This window comes from Rhincodon typus, chromosome 15, assembly GCF_021869965.1.
Source record: "Rhincodon typus isolate 14 chromosome 15, sRhiTyp1.1, whole genome shotgun sequence".
NCBI classification, from domain to species: Eukaryota; Metazoa; Chordata; class Chondrichthyes; order Orectolobiformes; family Rhincodontidae; genus Rhincodon; species Rhincodon typus.
This window is the reverse complement of record NC_063346.1, coordinates 13065314-13087870: the sequence shown is the minus strand read 5'-3', so window position 1 is coordinate 13087870 and position 22557 is coordinate 13065314. Positions and strand designations below refer to the sequence as shown.

The 22557-nt window shown below is 40.6% G+C and overlaps 2 protein-coding genes across 2 annotated transcripts in view; one reads left to right on the top strand and one right to left on the bottom strand.

The window, feature by feature from the left end:
- The window catches only part of LOC109923524 (dynein light chain roadblock-type 2), a 19875-nt gene extending 6601 nt beyond the window's left edge, over window positions 1-13274 (bottom strand). The window contains exons 1-2 of the mRNA XM_020523559.2: window positions 13152-13274; window positions 5252-5327 (exon numbers count right to left, since the gene is read on the bottom strand). Of these exons, the coding sequence (XP_020379148.1) occupies window positions 5252-5327; window positions 13152-13154 (79 nt within the window). The 5' untranslated portion in view covers window positions 13155-13274. The remainder of the gene's footprint in view (window positions 1-5251; window positions 5328-13151) is intronic.
- Window positions 13275-22190: 8916 nt separating this feature from the next.
- wwox (WW domain containing oxidoreductase) overlaps window positions 22191-22557 on the top strand; it is a 255062-nt gene continuing 254695 nt past the window's right edge. The window contains exon 1 of the mRNA XM_048605954.1: window positions 22191-22475. Within this exon, the coding sequence (XP_048461911.1) occupies window positions 22369-22475 (107 nt within the window). The 5' untranslated portion in view covers window positions 22191-22368. The remainder of the gene's footprint in view (window positions 22476-22557) is intronic.

Below are 22557 nucleotides of genomic sequence, written 5' to 3'. Positions count from 1 at the left end.
TGATGCTGCTTGGCCTGCTGTGTTCATCCAGCTCTGCACCTTGTTGTCCCAAGAAACAATTATGTAGCTTTCTAAATTGCTTTCGTATTTCACTTGAATCAAAATAAAATACTTTCTTTTTAAAAAAGTTGTCAAATGTAACAGCATCAGGAAAGTAGAGTTAAGCGTTAATGTGGAAATTTGCAATCATAAAAGGGGCCTGTAAGGAGTCAGTGCCATACCTACTTGCACATCCAGCTCCTTCCTGAAATTGTCAATCTTACCCAGTTCTGTTTCCTTGACCAGACAATTTCATTTATGGAACCCTATGAATCTCAATAATTTATTGATTTTCCCATAACACAACTACGATGGAAAGCAACATTGATTCCAACTCTCTTTACGCATGGACAAAAATGCTGCATCTTTTACAGTATTTCTTCCACCACACCAATGCCAACAAACTGAAGCCATTGGCCAAGCCATTGTCACAATAAAAAGAGAAGTCTTGTACAATTCATGGGGGCACACTAGCACAGTGGTTACTGGACTAATAAGCCACTGGTCTAATGATCTAGAGGCATCAGTTCAAATCCCATCAGAGCAACTATAGAATTTAAATTCAGTTGATTCAACTGAAGTAAAAGTTAGCATCAGTTGTGGAGACTAAGAAACTATTGGATTGTCACAAAAACTCATGTAGCACTCATAAGTCTTTTAGGGAAGGAAATCTGCCATCCTTGCTGGTCTAGCCTATAAAAGACTCCTCACCCACAGAGATGTGACTGATTCATAATAGCCTTCCGAAAAGATCTAAGAAATTGTACGATAGGTGTGATTACAAAAGAAGTGGCTCAAAAATTTGGCTCACCAAGATCCTCTCAAGCGTAATTAAAGTCAGAAATCACACAACACCAGGTTGTGGTACAACAGATTTATTTGAAATCACAAGCTTTCAGAGCACGGCTCTGTCGTCACTTCACCTGATGAAGGAGCAGCACACCAAAAGCTTATGATTTCAAATAAACCTGTTGGACTGTAGCCTGGTGTCGTGTGACTTCTGACTTTGTCCACCCCAGTCCAACACCAGCACCTCCACATCAAGCATAATTAAGAATGGGCAATAAATGCTAGTCTTGTCTGTTATGCCTACATCTTTTTAATTAATTTTAAGAAACATTTACGTAAATGCAATGAAGTAGATGATATGAGCTCATACAAATATCATACATTGCACATTGAACGGTTGCACAAGTCACTTCAACAAGGAACCAAAAAAATAGTAAGTAAATCCAGATGCTTTGCTCAAATCATTTTTGTGGCTGCTGACAGGCAATTGTTAAAATCTCTCTGAGCTGGTTTTAAAGAATGCACACAATAAAAGTAGACCAGAAAAAAGTTTGAAATGCATAAGAGGTCAACCAGAAATTGAAAGGAGAAAGGAAAGGCTTCTTCACAGCACTTTCCAAAGTCAGTAGGCACACAGCAACACTATCACCTATAGGTTCCCTTCCAAAACTCTCACCATTCTTATTTGGAACCATATTGCATTCCTTCATTGTTGCTGGATGAAAATCCTGGAACTCCTTTCCTAAACAGCTCTGTGGGTATACCCACACCACATGGACTACAATGGTTTAAGAAGGTAGCTCCTCACCACCATCTTAAGTTCAACAAGAGATTGGCAATAAATGCTAGGTTTGCCAGTGATACCCTCACCCCATGAAAAAATTATCAAAAGCTAATGTTAAACCACAACCTTTGCTTGGGATACACACTGGTACTAAATTAGTTTGTTTACTCCTAGAAGCAAGGTGACCAACTGTAAAGTTGTAGAGCTTCCATCTTTACCTCATTAACTGCTTTCCTGCTTCTCTTAGCTGGAGAGTTTTGGGATGACACAAAGAAACAAAATGCAGCTGCTATTGCAAGGTCTTTTGCAGGCAAGTATAAAAAAAAGGCTCAATAAATTCTCTGGCTTAATAAAATGCTGCCTTCATCATTCCATGTGCAATCTCATAGGAAATACTATATTCAGATCATGGACAATGGTATAACCATCACTAAATTTGATTGCACTAGTTCCCATTTATTCAGCAAATCACTGGGTGCTCATGGGATACTAGCTATTAAAGCACCAATTAATGTAGCATGTGATCACACTACACATTAAGAAGTAGGCCATTTAGAATATTATCCCAAATTTTAGATTACTATTAAAAGGCAAGTTCCAATTTTTAAAATTTCAGCATAAAACCATTCCCTGCAAACTAGCCATCTGCTGTATGAATAATTTATGCCCCTCCAGGTATCCGACACTGCACCACTTACGTTAAAATTAAAAATTGCAAGCTCTCTAAATGCAAGATTTCGAAGTTTCAATTATAAAACATTGATCCTGTCCAAGAATTGAACCTTTCTCTCCACATAAATATACATTCATACCCACACAAAGGACAATAACTCAATCTCAACATATTCACAGGCTGTGTTCTCACTTCTGACCAATTCTCTGACTCTCGCCACCAAAAGACCCATACCCCCCTGCTTCTTAGTGCCTGAGAGGGCAAATATGAATATAGGAAGGATAACTTATCCAAAAGGTCCTCAAGTATTAAACAGTGCTAGCATGCTTGCATTCCATTATTTCTGATGCACGGAAATGGGGTGACATACACAGAGACATCCCCAATAGGATTCTTTGTTTGAGCAAAAATTGATGTACACAAGCCAAAGATCACCTTTCAGTGCATAAATGTAATTATTCTGGGTTTTGATTTTTCACTCATCTTGTTTTCTTCAATCATAACCTGTTGTGCTCACCAGAGACTGCACTGTAATGCAACTGGTATGTCATAGTTTCATTGCTCATCTTGAACTGATAAGAACAAGTCAGATAGCACAACAGCGATGGGGAGAGAAGGCATGAGAATACAGCCATTAACGTCATCACAATATAGATGCAATAGAGAAATTAAGGTTAAAGACTAGTAAATCTAATCTTATTGAGAGTTCAACTTAATATCTTGGTTCTGAAGAAGAGTCACTGGACTCAAAACATTCATTTTGCTTTCTCCCCACAGATGCTGCCAGACGTGGTGAGTTTCTCCACAATTTGTGTTTTTGCTATTAATATACAATGAACATACAATGTTCCAAAATCTGCTGAACGCTACAGAATTAAGAGGCCAATCAGATTTCCTCCCACTCTCTCAGCTCATCAGTTCTCTTGGGCCTGCATACATCATAGAGATGTATGTTGGTGCATTAACTACAAGGATCAAATATTTGCTCTTAATCTGTCTCCAACTGCAGCGACGATACGCACATAAGTACACGCAGCAGTGCTCACATGGTTGGAAAGAACTCAGAGTAACCAACTATGTGCTAATGATGCAGCTAAGGCAGAATTACTTAATAACCTCCACTCAAACTCAACGTATTCGTGAAAATATCAAGGCAGAGGGAAAACGAAAAGAAAACACTCAATAGTGGTAGATAAAGACTTTCAGTTCCCCCTTATGTGCAGATTGTGGATTTATGAATTACATGAAGAAAAAAGTGTCAGGATTACTGGCTGTCATGCTCCAATGATTATACTTCTTTGAGCCTAACTTCACCTTCTTTATCAAAAAACTTAGGCTCACTATTTGATTCAAACAAACACACATAAACTCATGTTGCAGACCCTGGTGCAAGGGAAGAACCTCATACTGGTCGGAGAGCTCCTATTTCTATATGTTTATCCACAGAAGAGGGATAGCGTGTGTATTTTCCTTTATTATTGTACTAATTTGTGAATGGAAGCTTCCCTGAATGCAATACCGTTTTGCCTGTTATAAAAAGAGCATCTTCCAAATTGAACTAAGTTCCATTTAGGGGAATAACTGACACCGCTAACATTGTAACTAACTATGCCAGACCTGTATTTACGAGTTAGCTTTTTAGTTGTTTTCAGCATTTTGTGAGCAGTTAACTTGCTGATGGGATTCATTTTGTGTGGGACTGATGCAGCTGGCAGAGAAAAAGTGGATAGGTATGGATTAGACGCACCATGGAGTTCTTCACAGAAAGCTCTTGGCGTATTTGTGCGGTTTTGCATACCAGCTGAATTTGTGACTTCTTTCGTGCAGTGTGTTCAAACTTGAATTAATTTCCTTTAACAAGGAAAGGAATGATGCTTTCATTATGTCATTTGGATTCAAATCCAGTTTCAAGGTAAAGCAGTAGTGTGTTATCCCATTGTCACTAATTATAATATTAGGGACACTGTTGAAGTCAAGCATTAATATGGAATTCTTTTGACCTAATGACTGATAAGAATACAAGAAATAAGTGTAGGAGTAGAGCACACTGCCCCATCAGTCTGCTCTGCTGTTCGCTATGACTTTGGCTGATCTTCTCTATTCCACTTTCCACACCCTCTTCTCATATCTCTTCATGGTAAAACAGACAGAACTCTTGCTGTAATAAGCTTAAAATAGCAACCGTCTTACTTCCAAAATCAAAAGAATATAGAATGAACTTTTATTATGGTAGCATATTAATTTGAATTCTAGAAGCCAATATATGAATCCATTTCCAATATCTACATCATCAGATTCGATTCTGAACTTAAGAAGAATATCAGGGTTTTTGGGAGGATGTTGAAGGGATTTATTTACTTGGTATCAGGGTTAAAAGACTTTGGTTATATGACAGTGTGGTGAGGTTGGGCTTGTTTAACTTACAGCAGAAATGATTCAGAGGAGATTTGATAAATGTTCATGACTAAATTTGCTAATGTAAATAAGAAGACACTGTTCCCAGTGCGAGAAAAATCAGTAACTAGAAGACAGATTTAAAGTAATTTAAGAAAAAAACCTGTGATCCGAGTTGCTCTGCTTCAAACAGCATTGACAAAGATTCAATAGCAAAATTCGTAAGGCAACTTGATAAATACTTGAAGGAAAAATATATATTAGGGTAATGGGAAAAGAGCAGGGGAGAGGGGTTATTTGGATAGCTCTACCAAAGAGTTGTGATTGGTTAAAAGGTCTCTCGCCTACATCATTTTAAAACTCAACCATCTCTTTTCACACTGGCAGGCTTGATAACCTACGATAAGTGCATGTCCAAATGTGTTACTTGCAAAGGAAAGTGAATACTAGTTCCTCATGGATAAAAATTCTAATTACATCAATATAAAAACTGCTCTGTATATCTTAGAGTCATTGTTTCAGTATGGATATATCCAGTAACTTAGAAAACTAAGGCACAAAGAGCAACATACCTTCTGAGTTCACAACTATAGTTCCAATCACACCTTTGTGAGATTGAATCCTTTTCAGAGTTTCCTCTACCTCACTCTGTAATTAAGAAAAGAAGATTAATACAAGACAGCAAAATAAAACAAAACCTGTGGATGCTGGAAATCTGAAAGAAAAACAGAAATTGCTGGAGAAACTCAGCAGGTCTGGCAGCATATGTGGAGAGAAAACAGTTTGCGTTTTGAGCTCAGTAATCCTTCTGTTCTGAAAAAGGGTCACTAGACTTGAAGCGGTAACTCTGCTTTCTGTCCACAGATGCTGCCAGACCAGCTGAGTGTCTCCAGCAATTTCTGTTTTAGTTAAAAATGAGATAACATTTGATAGAATATAAAATCTCACATCACAATTCTTCTAATGTGTTTTGATGTGCTGACTGGTAGAATAATGAAAAAGAATATGAGAAAATAGGAACGTTTAGGACGAACACACATTCTAACGAGCAGCCTAGGTATATGAATGTCACAAATTTCAATTTTTCTAAAAAAAACTATAGATCACAAAACAGTTCTGTACATATTCTCATTTACAGTATACGAGTGATGCATGGTCTAAACTTAACTTCTTGTGCCCCTAACACTGCTTGATAGTCTTGGAATCAAACATTTATTTAAACAATTTTCTCAAATGATTTTCTTCTTGAAACACTGAATCCACTGGTATTGCTTAGATTAGAAACAACAGTGACAAGGTACTTACAGGCTACACTAAGCTAGCAGCTAGCTGGGTACATTAGGAAGCCTTTTTAAAAATTTATTCAAGAGATGTGAGCATTGCTTCTAGGTCACTACTTATTGCCAAAATCGCAGTTAAGTCAACCACATTGCTGTGGGTCTGGAGTCACATGTAGGCCAGACCAGGTAAGGATGCCAGATTTTCCTTTTCTAAAGTACATTAGTGAACCAGATGGGTTTTTCCTGACAATCAACTATGGTTTCATGTCATCATTAGACCCTTAATTCCATATTTTATTGAATTCAAATTCCACCATCTACCATGACAAGATTCAAATATGGGACACCAGAACATTATCGGTGTCTAGCAATTACACCACTAGGCTATTGTCGCCCCCAACAAATAAAAACGCACACTGTGCTACATATAGGAAGAAAAGTACAGAACGTTACCAACTATTTAAAGGAGTCAACCAGCAACCACACTAAAAACATTTCAGTTTAGCATGCATTATTCTCTGATCAGAGTGTACAGATGCATGCAATGTAGCTTATGAGGTGATGGATGTGCATGGCTGTCAATGAAATAAATCGAATAATAGATGCCTTTGCTCTACAAAGAGAAAAATGAGGATGATGGCTACCCATTACACTGTGTGATGCAGCAGCCCTGTATGACCAGGATGGACTGGCAGATTCAGGCTATGATGGTAGAAAGGGTTTCTAACAATGTTCTCCAGTGACCAGGGTGGCTTAGCAAAGAACCAGGGTGGTGGTGAAATTAAGATCCTTATAACTCCCTTGAAGAACTCAGTGAAACAAAAAGTAGGTATTGATAAAGGCATCATCCATCCAGTGGGAGTACAGAAAAATGAAAAGTTACAGCTGGATCAGCATGTGTTCTTAGCAACTGTAAACAATACAGGAGGGAATGTGCAGGTAAAACATTTTCAGCAAAAAAATTCAATTCCCTTTGACATCATCACCATGCCTAAGTGAGAAGTCAGAGACAGGTCTCATGTAAGGACAGTGAACATCAATTTTCTCTTTTTCAAAGAAAGATCTACACTCTCAATGAATAATTCATTGTTTAGTTCTGAGATCCAGGTTGGGACTCACACTCTATTCCACTGAGGAACAGCAAAACACAGTATTATTGACTTTTTTTGGGGGGTTGGTGATGGCGCAGGGAATAAAATATAGTCACCATTTGCAAGAATTGCTGACAGCAAAAGAAAAGGATTGGTCTCAAAGTTTGTAAAGTTGCACATTTCTTATTCATTAATGGAATACGAGTGTCATTTAGTGTCTGTCTCCAGTTGCTCGAGAAATTAGTGATGGAGCCACTGTCATAAATCACTCTAATGTGTGGCTTGGTGTTAGGGAAGGAGCTCCAGAATAATGTCTCAGTGATGATAATGAAACACAAGATATTTTCACATTCCTATTTCTGACCTTATGATGAAGAAGAAGTCATTGTTGAAGAAACTGAACTTGGTTCGGCTGAGACCACTACTCAGCAAAACTCCTTGGGTTGAGATGATTAACCTGCATAACCACAACCATCTTCCTTTGCGCTAGGTTTGACATCAACATTTTCTACCAAGCTTCATTCCCTCCATCTAATTCCACTGACTTCAATTTTACTACGATGCCTAGATGCAACACTTGGTCATATGATCTTGACATCAAGGGCTGTCACTCTTGTTTAGCTCTCAAACTTGTACCACCTCCAATCCAGAACTAAGCACACCCTAACCTCTATCAATTTGCTGCATTATGCAGACAATACTTGTTTGTCCATACACTCAAGAGGCAAGCTCTAAACTGTTGTTGATGCATCTGCTTAAAGGCATATGAAAGAATGAGCCTCAGACGAAATATCCAGAAAGTAAAGGTTTTCTACCAGCCTGTTCCCAAAACAGAACACTGTCCCCTGTCTAGAAAGATCCGCAGCAGGCTACTGACACTGAAGCCTCATGCTTGAAAACAAACTCATGGTCTACAGTTCAGAAGTGTTACCAGCCTTCCTGTATGTGTTTGAGACATGGATGATCTACTGCAGACACCTCAAATCCCTTGAGAAATATCATCAGTAAAGCCTCTCTAAAATCCTACAAAACTAATGACAGGATAGGCGCTCCACTAACAGAGTCCTCTTTCAAATCAACATTTCCAGTATCAAGGCACTGGTTATGGTCAATCAGACGCATGGGAGGGCCATGTCACCCACAGGCTTGATACAAGATTCCCAAAACAAGCTCTCTACGTCAAGCTTCGTCACAGCAAGTGGTTAACAGAAACACAAAATACTTCCCAAAAACCTCCCTGAAGAAAAAGCAATATCCTCGTCGACTCATTGAAATCTCTAGTCAAAGTCCAAACAAAACAGAGAAGAATCAGCAAAGGTGCTAATCACTTTTAAGCATCTCTGACAGGCCTAGATTGTGGTCAAGTGCAAACAGTGGAAGGATCATGCAAAACCCAGACATTCCACCCATCTGTCTCTTCAAATGCCACCTGTCACACCTGTGGGAGGCAGTACAGGTCCAGCACTGGACTGTTTAGGCACCTCTGAACACAGAAGTAGAGGAAGGTCAACTTCAATCCCAAGGGGTACCTAAGAAGAAGAATCTTTCAAATTCAGTTTTTCCATCTATGTTTGGAACAAGGCTGTATTGATGTCCAGGGCTCAAGCCAAACAGGTCAATAGTGAGTAAGTGGCAGTTGAATTATTGGCAACACCATCCAGTGCTTTGCTGATAACAGTCGGCTGATGAGGCAATACTGGCCAGATTTGATTTGCCCTTCTATTTGTGGACAGGGCATGCTGGGGAAAATTCCTCTTTTGTTAGGTACATATCAGTGTTGTAGATGTACTGGAACATGTAGGGATGCAGTCAGCGCTGGAGCAAATAGGAACTAGGAGCAGGAGTTGGCAATTCAGATCCTCAAGCCTGCTCCACCATTCAATCCAATCATGGCTAATCTGATCTCGGTCTGAACTCCACTCTATGAATTAACAAATACGAACTGCTCAATCTCTCTTCGGAAGACACACCCCTCATTTCTGAAATTAATCTAGCGAAATTCCACTAATGCAGCTATATCTTTCCTCAAGTAAGGGGATCAAAATTGTACATAATACCTCAGGTGCAGTCTCACTAATGCAGCAACATTTCCCTGCTATTCCTTTTGCAACAAATGCCCAAAACCCATTTGCCTTCCTTACTACCTGTGGCACCTGCATACTGGTTTTCTGTGATTCATGCAGGAGGACACCCAGATCCCACTGTACTGAAGCACTCTGAAGTTTCTCTCCATTTAGACAGTACATTGCCAGTTAATTCCTCTGACGCAAATGGATAACCTCACTTATCCGCGTTAAACTTCACTTGCCAAATTTTGGCCCACTCACCCAACAATTCCATATCCATTTATAAATTTCTTATTTCTTTATTGCAACTTACTTCCCCACCTATTTTAGTGTACGTGCAAATTTGGCTATAGTACTTGCATTAATGTAGACCTTTAGCATTATAGGCAGGAGGCTGTCAGGGCCTAAGGCTTTGCTGGATCTGATGTGCCGAGTCATTTCTTCATACCACATGTAGTGAACTGAATTGGCATGTGAGATGCTGAACAACTCAGAAAGAGGCCAAGATGGATCACCCATTCAGCCCCTCTGGCTAAAGATGGTTTTCAAATCTTCATCCTTGTCTCTTTCATTGATATGCTGGATGTGCCATTAGAAGATCAAATCTCCTCTAAAACCTTAAGGATCAGTATGTTTATGAAGGGCCCTCGTCCTCCTCTAGTAGATTATCTACTGATCAAAATGCATCTGACGATACAAAAACAGAAGTTGCTGGAAAAGCTCAGCACGTTTAATTATGCATCTGAAGATAGATGGGCCAAGGACATTACCCACAGAAACTCTATCAATGATGTCCTATGGTTGAAACAAGTGACCTCCAACAAAATACGAATCCAACTAACGGAGAGTTTTCACGAAATTCCCATCACTTAATGTCACATTCCAGGAAATGCTATCTTGATGTAAAGGGCAGTCACTCTCAATTCCCTTAAGTTCAACACTTTTGAACAAGCTTGGACCTGGGTTATAATGAGGCCAGCAGCCAAGTGGGCCTGAAGGAACCCAAACTGAGGAGCGAGCAGGGTATGGTTGAGTAAGTAAGTGGCACTTGATAGCACTGTTGATAGTATGTCTTTGCTGACGATTGAGAGTAGACCAATGGGGCAGCAATTGGCCAAATTTTCATGGATAATTTTTCACATTGCTGTGTTGATGAGAGTATTGTAGCTGTCCTGGAACAGCTTGAGTCTGGGCATGGCTGGTTCTCGTACTACTACTAGAATGTTGTCAGGACAAGTGGCTTTTACAGTACTCAGTATTTCCAGCTGTTTCTTTATATCACTTAGTGTGTCAAATTGCCTCAAGGCTGGCATTTGTGATGCTAAGTACTTCAGGAGGAAGTCAAGATGAAATCAAGTACAATTTTTCGTCTGGTTGGTTCTTCACCATCTGCTGTAGGACAAGTCTATCAGCTGTCCATTAGGACTTGGCCATTAAGTTAAAGTGGTGCTACCAAGCCACACTTGATGAACATTGAAATCTCCAGCCTCCCCCATCCACGTTCCTTCTGTGCCCTTTCAACCCTCAGTATATTCAAGTGGCGTGCAACATGGCAGAGTACTGAGTCATCAGCTGGTGGACTGAGAGGGCCAGTAGGCGATAATCAGTACAACATTTCCTTGACCCTGTTTGGCCTGATGCTATGAGACATTGCAGGATCCATAGTCAATGTTGAGAACTCCCTCCTCTCCATATACCACCATTCTGTAACCTCTGGTGGATCTGCCCTGAGAATGGCACAGAACCTACTAAAGGATGATGATGGAAGTATGTGGGATATAGTCATTTTCACAGAACTATTTTTTACAGATAGCGTTTGGCTGTTGCTCAACTAGTCCATGAGTCAGCTTTCCCAATTTTAGCACAAGCTCCTGACATTAGTAAGGAGGAATTTGCAGGGTTGACATGGCTGTTGTGTTGCTTCCAGTGCCTCAGTTAATGTTGGGTGGTCCATTCAGTTTCAGTCCTTCTAATCGGAATTTGGAGCAGTTAGATATAACTGAGTGGCTCTCGGCCATTTTAGAGAGCAATTAAGAGTCAACTACGTTGCTGTGGATCACGTGTCACATGTCAGCTAACCTAGGTAAGGATGGCAGATCTTCCTTCCCTAATGGTCATAGGTGAACCATATGGGTTTTAATGACAATCAACAATGGTTTCATGGTCATCATTACACAAACTTTTAGTTCCAGATTTATTCATTGAATTGCATAGTGGTAATGTCACTGGACTCATCATCAAGTGGCGCATATTAATTTTCTAGGACCATTGAGGGTTCAAAACCCACCATGGCAGCTAATATAACTTATAATCAATTAACAAATCTAAGTCTCAGTAATGATGATGGTGACACCATAGTTGCTATAAAACCCGATCTGATTCATTAAAATCTTTTAGATAAGGAAATCTGCCACCCTGTGACTCCAGGCACACAGTAACATTGACTCATGAATGCCCTCTGAAATGGTCAAGCAAGGCACACTATTCAAGGAAGTGTGAAGTAGAAATGAGTAACAAATGCAGGCCTTGCCATCAACACTTACATCCCACGAAATAATAAAGATAAAATTATAGAGATTACTAGATTGTTTACTTAACAATGATTAGAGATTGAGTAGAATGGATCAATGTGCTCTAAAGTTTAGAAGGAATGAGAGGTGATGTCATTGAAACAGATTCTGAGCATGCTGGACAGGAGGATGCGGAGACAATGTCCAACCAAAGGAACCAGTCCAAAAAGAAACATGCTGTCAGGATAAAGAGTTGGTTAATTAAGACTAAGCTATGAATCTTGGGAATTTTCTACACCAGGGAGCTGTAAATGCTCAGTTGGATCATCGTCAAGCACATAAACAGAACTTGGAGTTCACTAGAATCAAGGTATATAGGCAAAAAAAAAAAAGGAGCAGACAATCAGTCTGGATCAGGATTGAAATAGACTACCCTTGCTCCTACTAATGTTATGTGATTTTAATTTTTTTCAGTAGAATTACTTAGCATCTCAATGTCAGAACACTGTTGGGGAAAATTCATGTTTGTCAATATACAATGCAACTCTAAGGTTTTGGAGTAGATCTGTCGCTCGGGTTGTGGGTGTTGAGGTTGGTTGGCTCGCCGAGCTGGTTTGTTGTTCTGCAGACGTTTCGTTACCATGCTTGGTAACATCCTCAGTGCAGCCTCTGATGAAGCGTCAGTGTGTCTTCCCACCTGGTTTTTAACTCTGGGGTCTGTTGCTTCATCAGAGGCTGCGCTGAGGATGTTACCAAGCATGGTAACGAAACGTCTGCAGAACAACAAACCAGCTCGGCGAGCCAACCAACCTCAATACAATGCAACTCTTAGGATCAACACCTCAAATTGCACTCATCAGCAGTGACAAGTCTGCACCAGTGACAAGTCTGCACCGACCCTAACATGACTCACAACATACTTGGAAGGCTAAAATCTATGATCAGACTACCAGGGGTTACCCAACAACTTGAAAACCAAACATCCTGCCAATAACTCACATACCCACCATAACTATAATTTTTAATGGCAACAAAATAAATTTGGGTACAAGTTACCACGCTGCAAGATACAGACAATCCTTTACGAACCAATGTGGACGGAACATTTCCAGAGGACCCCAGCTACTTTATTTTTAATGAAGGGGGTAGCAGGGGTAATTAGGCTTTGCAACTATACGATGTCAAAGTTAAAATCAAATCAGCCACAGGCCCCAGAGAAACATTTCAAAAGCATCACAATGAGATGTTATCATTTAAACAGACCGGAACGTCGGAACAAAAGTATAAATTAGACGGAGTGAGCTGAACAAGCTGGGGTTGCAAGAACGCAGTAGTAAAATAAAAGCAACAATAAACCACATCCTGATGGAATGCCATTCCCTTCCCGGGTCGTGGACATTCGGTGAATAATCTATTTCACTCCCCGCCTGCCCCACGGCCGCTTCTTTAAATAATCCGAGAATAATCGCTCTTATCAGTTCGGTTCCGTTTTGCCTCGTTTTATTGTGTATGTGTTTTTCTTTACCATCGTCTCCTCCTGAAGGCCACAGCTACCGACGACCACAGCTCAGCAACGACCGGTTGCTAGGCGGAACAGGAAATCCTCCTTGACCCGGATATACTTCCTCCTTGACCCGGATATACTTCCCCCTCTCCTACACAGAACAGGGCGTCAAGGTAATGCTGTGGGTTGAGGGCCAAAGCTGCAATCGGCCTGTTGTCAGGCTTTTGGTGTTCCTTCAAAAGTCTCTGAACTCATCAAAGGAGGGTGACTGTTTGACGAAACTCAACCTGCACTGTAGGATCGAGATCTGAATCACAATTTAAGAACTAGGGGCAAAACGGAAAATTGTTGGAAAAATTCAACAGGTCTGACAGCAAGTGTGGAGAGAGAGAAAACAGTTAACATACCAGACCACTGACCCTTCTTAAAAACTAAAAGCAAGAATTGGCCATTCACTCGATCATATCTTACCTTGGCCTTAATTGCACTTTCCTGCACAATCTCTGTAACGCTTCAACCCATTGCTAATTAATAATCCATCATCTCCTCCTTGCATCTTACCCGCAGTTTTAGATTCTAAGAATGCAAAAGATCAAGATTTATATTCTTAAATTCCCACACTCAGCTCAACTCCCAGTGTTTTCAATCTCATGCAGGTCGCATTCTGTGCTAGAAGCACAGGTCTATGACTCTAAATTCACTTAATGTCCTGAGATTCATGACATCTGGCACCATGAATTCCACAGATTCACTCACAACCCTTTCAGAGATATGCTTTACTCATGATTAAAATTAATTGAAATCCTAATCAACTTATCTGTTGTAAATCATTCTACATGGATGGATTGGGGTGGCTGCTGGAGGAAAGAGGTGACTTTTATTCTAACATTTGACAGCTTAAGGTTAAAAATAAAATGGGAAAGGTGGCCTGTCTGTGGCTAACAAGGGAATTTGGGGATAGTGTTAGATCCAAAGGAGGGGGATACAAATTGGCCAAAAATCCCCCTGAGGATTGGGAGCAATTTAGATTTCAGCAAAGGCGGACAACAAGATTGATTAAGAGAGGAAAGTGTGAGAGTAAGTTTGCAGGGAACATAGAAACTGATTACAAAAGCTTCTGTAGGTACATGAAGAGTAAAAGCTTAGTGAGTAATAAAGGGGTCAGGAATCTAATCTCGGGCACAGCAGATAAGGGGACAACTTTGAGAAGGAGGGCAGTCAACACAGCACTGAGGGTAACACAGTGTGGAGCTGGAGGAGCACAGCAGGCCAGGCAGCATCAGAGGAGCAGGAAAGCTGACGTTTCGGGTCAGAACCCTTCTTCAGAAATACCACTGTGAGTGTTGTACTTAAATATACGCGGTATGTGAAACAAGGTAAATGAGCTTTTAGCATAGTTTCAAATTGGTGGATACAATATTCTGGGTATCATAGAGACATGGCTGCAATAGGATCAGGACTGGGAATTAAATATCCAAGGATACAGATCTGAAGGATTGGCAGATGAGCTGAGGGGTTGGGGTTGCCTTGTTAGTAATAAATGAAATTAAATTGATAGTCAGAAGGCATCTAATCTGTGTGGGAGAATTGAGAAACCGCAAAGGAAAAAAGACTGATGGGAGCTATGTACAAGCCGAGCAGTAGTCAGGATGTGGGGAAGAAAATAAATCAGGAGATTAAAAAAAGGCATTAATTACAATAATCATGGGGGGACCTCAAAATCCAGGTGAACTGGAAAAACCAGGTCAGTAGCGGATCTCAAGTAAAGGAATTCATAGAATATCTATGAGATAGTTCTTTAGAGCAGATTGTGATAGACCCCACTAGGGAACAGGCAATACTGCATTTGGTGATGTGTAATGAGGCAGACTTGATTAGGAAATTTAAGGTGAAGGAACTCCAAGGGGGCAGTGACCATAATATGATAGAATTCACCCTGCAGTTTGAGAGGGAGAAGCTGAAATCAGTTGTAATGGTATTACAGCTGAGAAAAGATGACTACAAAGACTTGAGGGAGGAGCTGGCCAGAGTTAATTGGAAGGGGAGCCCAGCAGGGAAGATGGTGGAGCTACAATGGCAGGAGTTTCTGAGGGCAATTCAGAAGGCTCAGCAGAAATTCATCCCAAGGAAGAAAAAACACTAATGGGAGGGTGAGGCAACCATGCTGACAAGGAAAGTCAGGGACAGCATGAAAGCAAAAGAAAAATCATACAATCTGTTGAAGATTAGTGGGAAACCTTTAAAAACCAGCAGAGGATAACTAAAAGCAATAAGGCGGGAGAAGATGAAATATGAGAGTGAGCTAGCTAATAATATAAAAGAAGATTGCAAAAGCTTTTTTGACATACGTAAAATGTGAGAGGCAAGAATGGATATTGGACCACTGGAATATCAGGTTGGAGAAATAGTAATAAGGAACTTAAGTGGAGGAACTAAATGGGTACTTTGCATCAGTCTTCACAGTGGAAGACAATAGCAGTGTACCACAACTTCAAGAGAGCTGGGGGACAGTGGTGAGTGAAGTGGCTATCACTAAGGAGAAGATGTTGTGGAAGTTGAAAGGTCTGAAGGTGGATAAATCATTTGGACCAGATGGGCTACACTCTAGAGTTCTGAAGGAGATATCTGAGGAGAATGTGGAGGCATGTGATGATCTGTCAGGAATCACTGGAGTTAGGGATGGTCCAAGAGGATTGGAAAATAGCTAATGTATCACACCTGTTTATAAAGGGAGGGAGGCAGAAGGCAGGAAACTAAAATCTGGTTATTCTAACTGTGGTCGCTTTAAGGATGAGATGTGGAGTACTTGAAAGTGCATGATAAAATTGTGTTGAGTCAGCACAGCTTCATCAAGGGGAGGTCATGCCTGACAAATCTGTTAGAATTCTTTGAAGAGGTAATGGGCAAGTTAGACAAAGTAGAGCCAATGAACATGATCTATTTGATTTCCAGAAGGCCTTTGACAAGGTTCTGCACAAGAGGCTGCTAAATAACACAGTGCCATGGTGTTAGAGGCAAGGTACTGGCATGGATAGAGGCTGACTGGCAGAGGACAGAGAGTAGGGATGAAGGGGTCTTTTTCAGAATAGCAGCCAGTAACGAGTGGAGTTCTACAGTGGTGCATGTTGGGACCACAAGTATTCATGTTATACGTTAATGATCTGGAGGAAGGAACTGAGGCATTTTGCTAAATTTGTAAATGAGACAAAGATAGGTGGAGGGACCGGTGGTGTTGAGGAAGCAGGGAACCTGCAGAAGGACATGGACAGTCTAGGAGAGTGGGCAGATGGAACACAACATGGGAAAGTGTGAGGTTATAACTTTGGTAAGAGGAATAAAGGCAAAGAGTATTTTCTAAGGCTTCAGAAATCTGAAGCACAAAGGGATTTGGGAGTCCTAGTTCAGGATTCTCTTCAGGTTAACATGCAGGTTCAGTTAGCAGTTAGAAATGTAAATGCAATGTTACCATTTATTTCAAGAGGACTAGAATGCAAGAGCAGGGATATATTGCTGAGGTTGTATAAGGCACTCATCAAATCGCTTTTTTTTTGAATATTGTGAGCAGTTTTAGGCCCTGGATCTAAGGAAGGATATGCTGACGTTAGAGGGGGTGTAGGGGAGGTTTACAAGAATGATCCTGGTGAATAAGGGCTTGCCGTATGAAGAGCAGTTGAGGACTCTGGGTCTGTACTCGATGGAGTTTAAAAGATGAGGGGGGATCTGATTGAAACTTACAGAATATTTCCACTTGTAGGAGAGACAGGGCCCGAGGGCTCAGCCTTAGAATGAAGGAATGCCTCTTCAGAAATGAAATGAAGAGGAATCTCTTCAGCCAGAGGGTGGTTAATCTGTGGAAGTCACTGCTGCAGAGGGCTGTGGAGGTCAAGTCATTGAGCGTCCTTAAGACAGAGATAGATGGGTTCTTGATTGATAAAAGGATCAAGGGTTGCAGGGAGAAATGTATCAGCCACGATCAAATGACACCGCAGACTCTATTGGCTTAATGGCCTAATTCTGCTCCTATGTCACGGTCATACCTCTGCTCCTACATTTTATGGTTTTACCCTGTATTATGTTTATTTTACACAGTAAATTTTCACAGTTTCATTATTTAATGACTGCTACTGCTTCAATGCTCTTGCCACTCATCACCTTACTGCTGATTCTCTGCCTTTGTAGAAAACCCTCCATAAATTTCAGCTTAACATTCAGCTGCCATATTTTATCTTACCCCACATCAAGTCCCAGTTGGCTATCGCAACTATTCTCTCTGATAATTATCTGGTTCCCCACTTGTCATTCTTGCACTTAAATCCTGTCAGGGCTTCATTATCTTGCCAAACTTCCATTGAGTTAACCTATACTTTCTGTACCTTTGCCCATTATTGGTGGTTGTGCTTTAGTTAGATCTCACTGTACTGAATACCCTCATTGAATCCGAGCTATATTGATAGGGATAGAGAATACACATGGAACCCAATATCCCTTGCCCTGAAGATTAGACATAGCACAGTTCATTTATATTTCATTTGTTGCTTTTCTCATTGGTCTATTGCAAGGTTTTCTCTCCTCTATCATCATGCTGGAGCATTCTGTTCTTCCAGGTGAATTGTTGCTGCCTGTTGTTCAGATATTGTTCTCTAGGGGCTTATTAAAGCCATATTTTTGACTTTGGTTCATGGGAAAAGCTGCTGTTGTTTACTTTTGGCTTCAAGGGTCCTGAGGGCAGTATACATTATATCTATGTGCTCTGAAAAGGAAAGTGTAATCAGCATTTTGTTTGAAAATAGTTCTTAAAAGACAAAATAGACTATCTTAGAATTTTACAAAACAAAGCAGATTTGTAGGAACAATCGTTGGGGGCAGTAGTAGCATCTTGGTTACATATTTATAAATTAGGAGCACAAGTAGGCCATTTCGCACTTCAACCCTGCCCTGCCATGCATTAAGATCATGGCTGATCTGTTTGTGTTCCGATTTCCACATTGCCACATACTCCAGATAACCTTTGATATCTTTGCTTGACAAGAATCTATCTGTCTGCACCTTAAAATATTCAACGACCTCACCTCCATCTTCTGAGGCAAAGGGAGAGCGCCAATAATATTTTGATTGTTCTGTGTATCAGGCGTTGCCTGCTTTGTTGATCCTATATCTCAATTGAATATTGCCCCTTGGCAACATCATTCCAAAACACAGCGTTACTTTCCACTTGTAGACGGATGAACTTTACTGCCACCTCTCTTAATCTCTCTACTATCTCGAAATTTGCCAGACTGCTTGTCTGACGTCCAGTATTGGATGACCAGAAATCTTCTTAGTACTAAATAATGGAAAGACTGAAGTCACTGTATTTGATATTTGGTTTCCCCCTCATGCTTTTCCCCTTGCCACAGCTCGTCTTCTGCTGAAACCATCATCTATGGCTTTGTTATCTCCAATCCTGACTATTCCAACACGTTCCTAACCTACCACATTCCAAATTTTGTAAACCTGAAGTCATCCAAAAGTCTGTTTTCACTAACTTCCTTTTGCAAATCATGCCATGTTTGCTGACCCACATTGGCTCCTTGTTGAACCATATTTCAATTTTAAAATTCTCATCCTTCTTTTCAAATTGCCACATGGCCTCACCCCTTTCCGTCTCTAATTTGTTCTGGCCCTTCAATCCTCCACAATTTCTGCGCTGCTCCAATTTTGGATTTTTAACGTTTCTTGATTTTAACCACTTCACCACTGACAACCATGCATTCAGCTGCTGAGGCCTAATCTCTTGAATTCCTACTGCAAATCTCTACACCTCTCTTTTTATTTTCTCCTTTAAGACATTCCTTAAAATCGACCTATTTAACCAGACTCTTGCTCATCTGTTCTGATATCATATGTTGCTTAGATTCAAATTTTGTTTGATAATTCTACTGTAAAATGCTTTGAGATTTTTGTTTCTGGGTCAATGGGTGAATTAAGCCTCCAAAATGAACGATTATGGGCATTAACTTTGTTTGGTAGTCTACAGACCTATCTTCTAAATGTATGGTACAGAACTGAAATTCATAAACTACATTTGTATGAAAACAACATGATGCAGATGTTGGAAATTTGAAACAAACACAGAGATTGCTGGACAAACCCCACAGATCTGGCAGCATCTGTAGAGAGAGAAACGGATTTAATATTTCAGGTTCGGTATGACTCTTAGAAACCCAATTTGTTGGTTTGCCGATAAGGCCAATCTATGCCATGCAGAACTGTAGGAATCCCAACATTTATATTAAATAGTGAAGGTAGATTTTCGCAATACTAAAAGACATTCTGCTTATCATACAAATGAGAAATGTGGAATATGAATTTCAGTGAGTTGGATACTAGGTATGTATGTTGTAGTTCTGGAAAACTGGCAGATTGTACCGAACAGCAAATCTCTTTGGCAGTTTGCAGCAGTGAGACAGTGATCATACCCAAACAGCCTGTACTTCCAAAATGTGCAGCACAGTGTCCAACACTAGATGTGATTCTGCAATTGGAAAACATTTACAACACAATCCTGAGTATGCTTTGAATTATACTAATAATAAATTTAGGATTGTCAGTTGGGCTTCCAGTAACCACACTTTCATAGACTGGAAGCTACATATATTAATACAGAGGGCCTTGTTCTCAACAGACAGAAAGAGCATATACACATACTGTACCTATTTCAGTGCAACTAAAATAGTGACAGCTATTCTCTGCTTTATTTATCACTGCAATGTCATTGGTACATCCGAGTTGATCTGTCTGATTTAAAATTTAGACAAAACCTGGCAGTTAACTATTAGTCATCATTAACTGGCACATTTTCCACAGTATTGTCTACAGCTGAAAGCAAAAATTGCTGGAAATCACAGCGGGTCAGGCAGCATCCGTGGAGACAGAGCAAGCTAACGTTTTGAGTCTAGATGACTCTTCATCAGAGCTGGTCTCCATAGCGACTGCTTAAGCTTTAGAGCATCCCTCAAGTGGGAGTACTAGACTTCTGAATGTGCCAATCTCCAAGATACTTTAAACTGGAAGACCAGCATGTTTCAGGCAGGCCAAAGACTACCTTTCACACAGTTGATGGCCATTCAGCTGCAATTGCAGTCAGTGTGCATGACAGACCTGCTTGGGATGAATATTGGGGGAAAAAATACATTTCTCTTCAGATCTATGAGAAACACTTTCCACAAGCAGATGGGCAATGGTCTCTTCCAGACCACTGCCACATTGAGCACAATGTGCAGAGGGGATGAGATATGGTACACATACAAAAGATCTGATGGGAATAGTCTTGCTTATCACCAGAAGGACTGTCAGTCATCATTAATGTGTCCATTCTCCGTGGCAATGATTGCATGAATCAGAATCCAATAGCCAATTAATCAGCACCCTCCTCTCATACAGTTTAAATGATGGTTTTCCCCTTGAATTGTTATTCTTGTGAATGGTCCTGATCAGTCCAATATAACCAGCCTTGACAACATTTTTGTTCAGCAATGCTTACGTTCTATCAAATGACTATTACAATTGTATTGAGGTATTTCAAAGTGGTATATGATTTATGGGGACAAGTTGAATTTGATAGTGTTTTCTGTAATTTTCAAGTCAACGTTTTGGAATGTTATCTTACAATCTCTAAGAATTTTTTTTGGAAGAAGGGTAGATGAATTATACCTGATATTCTGGCCAATGTTCATCCCTCGATCAATACAAAAATAACTGATTTGGATTTTGTGACATTGCTGATTGCAGGATAGCTGACTGCCTTTTGTACAACAGCGATGGTGTGTAAAATACTTCATTGGCTGTATGGCCCTTTGGAAGTTGCTGTGAAATCTGTGAATAAATTGTAAGTTTATAAGATTCACTGAAAGATCATTGACATGAAAGGTTAACGCCTTTTAGTTTCCCACCCATAAGGAAAAATCAGTAAAACCTAATAGTCCAACTTGTCTTATATACATCAGAACAGTGCTCTAGCACGACTAGCTCTGATGAAAGGTCACTGGACTCAACTTTGTTTTCTGTCCACAGATGCTGTGAGAGTTGCTGAGTTTCTCCAGAAATTTCTGTTTTTAGGTGCATTCATTTCCAAGTATCACTGATTTTTTACTGCTTTTTCATTCTAGGCAAGTGATGCTATGCACTATCTCCAGCATTTCCTGCTCACTCAGAATATTCCAGAGATTAGGAGTTAGTATTATGAAGAGGGGGCGGCACGGTGGCACAGTGGTTAGCACTGCTGCCTCACAGCACCAGGGACCTAGGTTCGATTCTAGCCTTGGGTGTCTGTCTGTGTGGAATTTGCACATTCTCCCTGTGTCTGCATGGGTTTCCTCCCACAGTCCAAAGATGTGCAGGTTAGGTGGATTGGCCATGCTAAATTGCCCATAGTGTTCAGGGATGTGTAGCCTTAGGTGGGTTATAGGGGGATGGGTCTGGGTGGATGCACTAAGGTTCAGTGTGGACTTGTTGGGCTGAAGGGATTCTATGAAGAGAAATTGAACATGTTAAGTTTAGAAGAATGAGAGGAGAGCTCATTGAGATATATATGATGCTAAAGGAGGTTTACAAAGTAAAGAGGATGTTTCCTCTTGTGGGGTGATATTGAATGAGAGATCATAGTTTTAGGATAAGATGTAGCAGATTTAAAACAGAGATAAGGAAGAATTACTTTTCCCAAAGGTCATGAATCTTGGAATTCAGTACTCCAGAGTATGGTAGATGTTGGGACATTTGAGTAAGTTTAGGGAGTAATTAGGCAGATTTTTAATTAGTAATGGGTTGAAGGGTTATGGGGAGCAGGCAGGAAAGTGAGGTTGAGGCTGATATGAGATCACCATGATGAATGGTAGAGTAGGCTTGAGGAGCTGAATTGCCTCCTACAGCTCCTAGCTCTCGTACCAATGTTAGGTTTTCAGCACCGCAGTATTTTACTTTTATCCCAATCTATGTTAAAAAATAAAAACAGTTGAGCATTTAAGGAAATGCTTCTTCAGTTGAACATTTTACCAGCCTTCTCTGTTTATATCGGATTTTTAGCAACTGCAGCATTTTGCTTCTGAGAGTGGACTGGCCTTATGCGCTGGCAGAGAAAACTACGACTCCCAGCACGCCAGGGTGGCGGGCGAGCATGTGCGATGGCGGTTGTTTCCGGTGGGGGAGGCGGAAGTGAGGTAGGTAAACAGTCTGGCGGTTGCGGTGTGCACCTGCGAGGACGATGGCCGCTTTGAAGTATGCGGGGCTGGACGACACCGACAGTGAGGATGAACTGCCTCCTGGCTGGGAGGAGAGGACCACAAAAGACGGCTGGGTTTACTACGCCAAGTAAGGAAATCTCGAATTCCAGTAACAAAATAAAGGGGAGTAGGGGGGAATTGAGGAGTGAGAGGTGAAGGGTAAGGGCTGA